Source organism: Barbus barbus (genome assembly GCF_936440315.1).
Source record: "Barbus barbus genome assembly, chromosome: 11".
Taxonomy (NCBI): Eukaryota; Metazoa; Chordata; class Actinopteri; order Cypriniformes; family Cyprinidae; genus Barbus; species Barbus barbus.
In genome coordinates, this window is record NC_136739.1 from 279,437 (window position 1) to 288,714 (window position 9,278).

General features: G+C 46.4%; 1 protein-coding gene across 1 annotated transcript; it reads left to right on the plus strand.

Moving 5' to 3' along the window:
* The first annotated feature begins 5,674 nt into the window (after positions 1-5,674).
* On the plus strand, positions 5,675-9,278 carry LOC306876828 (claudin-10-like). Its single transcript, XM_079428251.1, has 5 exons — positions 5,675-5,900; positions 6,753-6,914; positions 6,984-7,065; positions 7,156-7,263; positions 8,052-9,278. The coding sequence occupies exons 1-5, from the start codon at positions 5,687-5,689 to the stop codon at positions 8,209-8,211; spliced, it is 726 nt and encodes a 241-aa protein (XP_079284377.1). The 5' UTR covers positions 5,675-5,686; the 3' UTR covers positions 8,212-9,278.

The window sequence follows — 9,278 nt, forward strand, 5'->3', positions numbered from 1 at the left end:
CTTGAGTGCCCGTGCAGTCAAGAGTTCTCCGTTAGGGTTATTCCCACAACGTAAGTCATACTCATCTAAGCAGATAGGACCCTGGCCTGCAAGGCCGGTACATCCAGCTTATAAAACCTTGCAAATGTGGACGGCGAGGCCCAGCCGGCCGCCGCACAAATGTCTGTAATAGACACACTGCTAGACCAGGCCCGTGACGAGGCAATGCCTCTAGTCAAATGGGCTCGTACTCCAATGGGGCATTGAAGGCCCAAGGAAGAGTAAGCCAGCGTAACGGCATCCACTATCCACTTAGAGAGTCTCTGCTTCGTGACCGGAAGCCCTTTGGCGCGGTTACCGAAGCTAACAAAGAGCTGTTCCGTGCGCCTGAAGGAGGCGGAACGCTCAAAGTAGATCCGTAGGGCTCTAACATGGCATCACAAAATTAACTCCCGGTCCTCCTCGGAGGGAGGAAGCGCGGAGAGTTTGATGACCTGAGCTCTGAACGGAGTGGAAAGTACCTTAGGTACGTATCCATGCCTTGGTTTTAGGACGACCTTGGAGTCGTTTGGCCCAAATTCCAGGCAGGCGGGGCTCACAGAGAGCGCCTGCAGGTCTCCTACTCGCTTGACTGACGCTAGTGCTAGTAGCAGAGCAGTCTTCAGCGACAGTGACCAAAGGTTCGTGGACTGGAGCGGCTCAAAAAGGAGGGCCCCTCAGGGCCCTCAGCACAGTGGGTAAGTCCCATGTAGGGACAGTAAGGGGCCGAGGCGGATTCAGCCTCTTGGCACCCCTTAGAAAACGGACGATAGCATTGTCCCTGCCCACTGATTGGCCCGCAATAGGGGCGTGGAAGGCCACTATTGCCGATACGAACACCCCGAGTGTGGAGGGAGAGCGTCCTTTATCCGGCAGTTCCTGCAGGAAGGACAGAATCACCGCCAACTCAGATGTAGGGGGGTCCTCACCGCGGTTTAGACACCATTTGGAGAAAACCGCCCATTTAAGGGCATAGAGGCGTCTCGTAGACGGGGCTCTAGCCTCAGAAATGGTATTTCGCACTCGCTCTGGGAGGCTGGTAGGCTCCCGTTGAGCGGCCAGAGGTGAAGCGCCCACAGTTTGGGAAGAGGGTGCCACAAACCATTCACCTGAGAGAGGAGATCTCGTCTCAGGGGCACGGACCAGGGGGCTGCGGTTAGCAGCTGGGTCAGCTCTGACATCCAAGGCTGGTTCTCCCACAGGGGGGCCACCAACAAGACCTTGTGTCGTTGTTCCCTGATTCGCCTGATGACCTGAGGAATCAGAGCGATCGGAGGGTATGCATAAAGGAGGAGGTTGGGCCAGTCGTGGGCCAACGCGTCCTTGACCTTCGAATAATAGGCTGGGCAGTGAGAGTTGTCTTTGGAGGCGAAAAGGTCTACTTCGGCCTTGCCAAAGATTCTCCAGATCATTCGAACCGTCTGCGGATGGAGCAATCCACTCTTCTGAGGGGACGTTGCTCCGTGATAGCATATCCGCTCCTCGGTTCAATCTGCCCGGCAAATTTGCTGCTCTCAGCGAGCGCAAGTTGAGCTGAGCCCACTCCAGAAGTCGCTCTACCATAAGGAAGAGGCGCTTCGAGGAGAGACCTCCCTGGTGATTTACATAGGACACCACTGACATGTTGTCTGAGCGGATCAGCAAATGTCGTCCCTTTAGCTCTGGCAGGAAAAACTGGCAGGCTCGACACACTGCTAGCATTTCTAAGCAGTTGATGTGGAGGTTCTGCTCCGCCTTCGACCAAAGGTCGGTTTGCCTTCGCACAGCGCCCCCAACCCATGTTGGAGGCGTCTGTTGTGACAACTTTCCTGCTGCAGACCATCCCTATGGCCACACCCTTTCTGAACCATCGTGGGTTCTTCCAGGGGACCAGGGCTGTTACACAGGCCTGGCTCACCCTGATATGTAGGCGATCATGTCGCCATGCGTGGGGTGGAACCCGTGGTTTCAACCAGCGCTGAAGGGGCCGCATGCGAAGCAGGCCCAACTGTAGCACCGGCGATGCTGTGGCCATGAGGCCCAGCATCCTCTGAAACGCTTTGACGGGGCGAGCGGTGCCGCTCTGGAAGGAGGCTGCGAGCTTTTAAATGGCCAGAGCGCGTTCCGGCGCTAGCACAGCTCTCATCTGAGCTGAGTCCAAAACTGTTCCCAGAAACGACACCCGTCGGCTGGGAAACAGCGCGCTCTTGGCAAAATTGACCCTGAGCCCCAGGCATTCTAGGTGGCTGAGGAGGAGGGCTCTGTGTGAGAGTAGTTGTACCTCTGACTGGGCCAGAATGAGCCAGTCGTCGAGGTAATTGAGAATGCGGATTCCCATCTGCCTGAGAGGGGAAAGAGCCGCGTCCATGCACTTCGTAAAAGTGCGTGGGGCCAGGGACAGTCCAAAGGAAAGGACCGTGTACTGATAAGCCACTCCCTCAAAGGCGAATCTCAAGAATCGTCTGTGATGGGGGGGCTATCTGGACGTGAAAGTATGCGTCTTTCAGGTCCAGGGAACAGAACCAGTCCTCTGAGCGAATTTGCGAGAGGATCTGCTTCAGTGTGATCATCCTGAACGACCTCCTCACGAGGGCGCGATTCAGGCGTCTGAGATCGAGGATGGATGAACGAGGAAGTAATGGCTGTAAAAGCCTGATTCGCTCTGAGCTGGAGGAACCATTTCTATGGCTCCTTTTTTCAACAGCATCATCATTTCTGAACGTAGAACGTGAGCGTTCTAGCCGTCTACAGAAGAGGAGACCACGCCGCTGAAGCACGGGGGTCTGCGAGCGAATTGGAGTAACCTCGTTCTATTATCCGTATAACCCATTCTGACACTCCGGGGATGGCCCTCCAGGCCTTGGCCCGCGTGGCAAGGGGCTGGATAAACTCGAGTGGCAGGCCGCCAAGCGGTGGACCTGAAGCTCGTGATAAGAGGGAGAGGAATGTGCTCCCTTTTGAAAATGTTTGTGTCTTATTTCCTTGCTATAACAGCGATCAGTTGTGTGGGCGCTTTTTGAAAGGGCCCAGTGTTCACAACAGTATTTACCACAAACTCATTGCCATCGGCACCCGGAGCTAAACGGGGTGTTTGGAGGCATGACAGAGGCCATTTGGGCCGTGGGCACAGCCCAGAAGCGTCAGGAGTCTGAAGCTGTCAGTTATAATCATAGTGACAACTTGCTTTCGATCTGCCTAAAAGGATCAACCACTCTTAGAAGAGGGGTATTAATTACCATTGTGTAAACACACCAGCAGATCAAAAGTGCCGCGCGCATCCTCTCAGATCCGCTCGTAGCGGACGAGGGGAGGGGCCATCTTCACTGAAGAAGGCGAGCCGAGAGCAAAGAGTGAAACGCGGGGCTGCCCTGGCGTAAATTCACTCAAGCTTGATCGCGCGAACCCTGGAGCTTGCAGTTTCTTCCCCGAGATAACTGGGAGAGTAGAAACACTAGAGCAGGGGAGGCGTGGCCACCTTCATTGAAGAAAGGGACCGTGAGCGCGGCAGGGACAGACTGAAGCTTTCATAATGAAAGTAGCGCTGGCAGATCAAAGAGCTGCAAGAGGCGCTAATACTTAGTGTAAACACACTGGCAGATCAAAGACTGTATGCAGAGTGAAAAACGCGGGGCTATGCCGGCGCGAAAAATCACTCAAGCCTTTTTTTTTTTTTTTTTTTTTATCCGTCTCCTTCTCCGAGGTGACTGGGAGAAGAGAAACGCGAGAGTCGGGGCCGCCCAGTGCAGCATGTTACAATGTGCACAGAAGGATTGAGCCACTCAATGTAATGAGGTGCGCTAATCCACACGCGCTGGCAGATCAAAGCGCTGTATGCAGAGTGAAACACACGGGGCTATGCCGGCGCGAAAAATCACTCAAGCCTGAACGCCCAGCCATGCGATTTTACCGTCTTTTTCTCCGAGGTGACTGGGAGAAAATAAACGTGAGTGGGTGGCCGCCCAGCGCAGCATTTTACAATGCGCGCAGAAGGATTGAGCCACTCAATGTAATGAGGCGCGCTAATCCACACGCGCTGGCAGATCAAAGCGCTGTATGCAGAGTGAAACACACGGGGCTAAGCCGGCGCGAAAAATCACTCAACCTGATTGCTCAGCCTCACTCGCTGTTCCTGTCTCCGAGGTGACTGGGAGAAGAGAAGGGGGGAGGCGGGGCCTGCTACATAGAGGACCGCGAGCAAATCAGAGTAAAGCCCGGCTTTCGGTGAAAGCAGGCTGCCTGTGTGAGCGCAGTCTCAGTGACGCACACACATAACTTTCCACTCCGGTCCGCCAAAGAGAATAGAGCCGCCCAATGAAGGAGGAGCTCTGATTCTCACGTGTGAACACCGGCGGATCCGAGCGCTGCAGGAAGCTCCGTGGCTCTGATGTTTCATTCTCCGAGCTTTGCTGAGAGAGGGGAAACGGGAGAGCGGAGCTGCCTCCACAGAGACGGACAGCGAGCGGGAAGAGCGAGACTCATACTCGAACGAGCTGTCTCAGTAAGCGCGCAGTCAGTGCGTGGGCGAGACCCAGACAGGCGGCACGCGCTCACTGCTCTTTTGCATCGTGCAGGATCCCCTGCACGAGCCACACTCGCTGTTGCGGCATTTGCAACAACGCCGATAAATATGCATTTTTATAGCACTCACCGGATGGCGGCAGCGAACAGACCGGGGCTTCTGCGGGGCTGGAGCGCGGTGAAAGCGGCGTCTCAGCTGGCAGGAGGTCTCTGGCTCAGCTGCGAGGCGTGTCAACGGCGAGGCGGCTTCTTGGGATCAGCGAAGGCGAGATGTCGTCGCTGAAGGAGAAGAAATCTGAGGATCCTATGGCCAGACGGCCGATTATATAGCCAGATAACCCCGCCCATTCTGGCGGGATCTGGCGGGCTCCGTCGCCATAGGCTCATGCAGCTCCGCTGCCGACACATTGGTTCGTTTTTAACACACTGCACGAACCAATGATCGTGCAGTTTCACTGCGTGATTGAATAAGGCTTCAGTAAAGGAGAAAAAAGGCTTTTTCCCATAGCGTCTTTAGCAAGACGCAGTACGAGTGGAGTATCGATAGGGAACTAAACTGACCTTTATCTAAATCCCTTAATTACTTTTGCATGTTTTCATTAATAATGTAAAATGTAAAAATCACTTTACTGTAAAATTGTTTACTCATTTAGAACAAAACCACCCGATATTGAAATCTCTTATTTACTTTGAATGCTTGTGTGTTTAAGTCACTGTGGGACTGATGTTTCTTAGACACAATATAACTAGATCTAAATCTAGAGGAGCACCAAAACTCACACTTAAAGCATTAAGGCATTATACACATAACAGCGAATCTTCTCTAAAGCAGCTTTAAACCATGTGTGTTGTGAAAAGCATTGTACAAATAAATAAGACTTTACTTGTCCAGCTCATGAAAAAATACATTTCCCCCTGTTACCAGTTTTGTGTACGAGGTGACATTTGTAAATATAAAACCATGTAATAGGGGTTGTTCTGAGCTTTATGTATATAATAAACACAGTATGTCAGAGTGGCACTGATGACACCACAAACAGCGTCCTCCTCCCAAAGAGCCAGTGAAAGCACTAGATCTGTCCAGCACACCTTGAGGAAGGTTTGTCTGTCCTCTCGCCGAGATCATCTTTAACTGCATCAGGCTCATCCCAGCATGCATTACAGAACGGTCATGATGTACACTGAAATAGGCTGCTTCGTAGCGTGCGTTTGCGGGTGGATCTTGGTTTGTTCAACAATGCCAATAAATTATTGGACTTATTCTGAAGTGGACAGTTTAGTTCTGACATCTGGTCACTATTTCTCCAACCTCTGGAAAGACTGTCTGTCTGACTCCACTGGCGTTTCTGACTGCAAAGAGTTTCCCACCCTGCTGGCTTTACAGAGTGAGTATTACTTTATCCCAGTCAATAATGTCTCTAAAAAAACCTCAAATCTTACAAAGTAAAAAAGCTCCTGAAAGTTTAGTTTTGCACTAATAGTGCCTGCGGGGAGGACATGAAACGTAACAAAATATCAAACCATTGTTTTGGTACTTTTATATCTATCTAATACATGCATAAAACTCATTATTACATCCTTGAAGCATAAGAAACCACACTTCCTCTAATACGTTTAGTTCTACTGAGTCCTATACTGTACCTCAGTACAGGACCTAATTGAAAACGCTGAGATGGGTGTGTGAAATATTAATAACATGCAGCGTTGAAGAGCTCTAGGAACAGCGTTTGCTGTAAACATCTGACTCCTGACCAAACTCCCGTCAGATGTTTCACAGGATGAATTCACTAAACTTTATTACACTATTTGACATGAATTCTTGAGAACGGCTTGTATTTTCCTTAGAAACTGACCAATGTTTAAATCTCCTCGGTACGTTCGTCTGCTCAGGCGAGGGCATACAGTACAGTTCATATAGAAATAACACCTCGTTCCTGCAGAGAAACTCTGGAGTAATTAGTGACGCATTTTATGATCATGTTCACAGAAAAACCAACACCTGCTCAAGTCTCAGACACGTTTATGTGAGATTAGTAATTCATTAGTTTCTATAGTTATTTAACAGCTCTTAATGAGACAAAACTCATTCAGTAATTACTGATTAGCTACTATCTCAGTCCTATATTTACTATTATTACTGTATATTAAGTAGCTAAAGTTGCTTTGACACAATCTGTATTGTTAAAAGCACTTTATAAATGAAGGTGACTTGACTTGCTCTGTCCATCATTCACCAGCACACATTCATCTGTGCCGATCTCTCGTCATCATCTCCATAATTCTGGGATTCTTCGGGTCCGTTCTGGCTTTGGTGGGGATGAAGTGCACAAAACTCGGCGGGTCTGAGATTGTGAATGCGAGAGTTACCTTTGCTGCAGGGATGAATGACCTTTTATCAGGTAAACACTTGCACTTGTCCGGTATGTTCCAGTACATGCATGCAAGCTTGATTTGTGTCTCTGTTTTAGGCCTCAGCGGTATGTTTGCTTACAGCTGGTACGCCCACAAGGTTATTTCTGAGTTCATGGATCCACATTACAAAGCTAAAAAGTGAGTATCTCGATACCGAAGTGAAATCAGATAAAATACGTTCTTGATATATCTGCTGGAGGGTTGAAATGGGCTCTGTGTTGTGAGCAGGTTTGAGCTGGGATCAGCTCTGTTTGTGGGATGGGGCGGCTCGGCTCTCCTGGTGCTGGGAGGATTCGTGTACAGCGTCACTGCAGGGAAGGAGGGCTGCCGATCCAGGTATCTGTGGAATAAACCACTCACAAATCTCATTTCAACCACAGAATCGTTAGCATTAAAAGATGAGAATTAACAACTAATAACTGCATGCTATGAATCATTAGTAACCAGTCCGTTCATCCTTTATAAAGCATTGTTCCAGCATTAACAGGCATTAGTAAGCAGTTTATAAATACTGCTATAAATGTTTTGCTCTTCAGCATATCTAAGTTGACTTAACTTAAAAACATTGAGGAAACCCGTTGCTTTAAAATTGTATATAATAATGATAAAAAAAGTTAAGTTCACCTAACTTTTGTTTTTTTTTAATTATTATTTACTTAATAATTTTAAGGCAACGGGTTTCCTCTATTTTTTTTTTTAAGTTAAGTCAACTTATAACTTTTTACAGTGAATGTTTAATAATTGTATTTTCATACTTTATTAATGATCAGTTTATCGTTTCTAAATGATTACGTTATTTACAAACCAGTTATTTAGGAGTTGTCAGTGGCTCATAAGATCATTTAGAAAGTGTAAGTAAATAATTAATTACCTATTTATAAATATTATTATTTAGACACATGATAATAGTTGCTCGGTGTGTTAATAAATGCTTATGTAATTCATGATTAAGTCATCTAAAGTGAGGAATATATTGTAAAGTATTTATAAAGCAGATTTAAAGACTCATTTTAAGTTAAACAAACACAACACAGAGGGATACAGAACACAGAAATATTTATTTCAAGATGCAAAAAATTCAACTGTTGGTGAATGTAATCATGATTAGATGTTTCTGATTTCAGCTCCAAGACCCAAGAGGTGTCCAATCATACTCCTTCCTCCAATCTCTCTGAAGCCAACCAGAAGACATACAGTCCTCCGCTGTCGCCCATCCCTGACAGAGCAAACCAGAAGTCCAGCAAACCTCCCAAAGGATCTCACGCCGTGGACGCTTACGTCTGATGGGCTCCCAAATATAATCTGAGTGTTTCACAACTTACAGAAAATGTCCTTAGAGGTAGTTTGAGGCAAGTCTTTTGTAACGCCATGACCATATAGTGATCGACAGACTGGTGTTCCAGTCAAAAACAAAAAGAAGGGTTTGATAGAAATGAACTGGATCAGCTGGTCTGTGCTGATGACTGTATCAAGAGTGATGCTCAGGGCTCTACACATTTCCATTTCAAAACTCCATACTTTTCCAGACTCATATTTTCAGACTTCTCTGTGGATTTTTCAGACCATATATCTGTCCCTGCAGCACAAAAGCAGTCATGAGTAGCACTGGTATATTTGTAGCAATAGACAACAATACATTGTATGAGTCAAAATTTGATTTTACCAAAAATCATTAGTATATTAAGTAAAGATCATGTTCCATGAAGATATTTAGTAAATTTCCTACTGTAAATATATTAAAACTTCATTTTTGATTAGTAATATGCATTGCTAAGAACTTCATTTGAACAACTTTAAAGGAGATTTTCTCAATATTTAGATTTTTTTGCTCCCTCAGATTCCAGATTTTCAAATAGTTGTATCTCAGACAAATATTGTCCTATCATAACAAACCATACATCAATGGAAAGATTATTTATTCAGCTTTCAGATGATGTATAAATATCAATTTCCAAAAATGGACCCTTATGACTGGTTTTGTGCTCCAGGGTCACATATCATAGTAAAAAATAAATGATTTAGTGTGTAGCTAACGATAACTTGTTCATATTTACTATATTGAATTCATCATTTGATACTCACAATACCACACATAGTGTTGTCACAGTACCAAAATGTAAGTATTCTACCAATACCAGTCAGATTTCATGGTTCTCTGTACCATAGTAAAAATTATTTGTACTATGTAACAACTTGAAAACAACAACTAAATAGTTTATTATTAATGCTAATAATAATACTTTAAAATGTAGCCTTCAAATATTTTCCAATTAAGTAAATATTGCTTTAAAAAAGTCAAGTGAAAAGTTATAAAAGTAATAAAATGAAGAATAAAGAAAGTCATTATATAG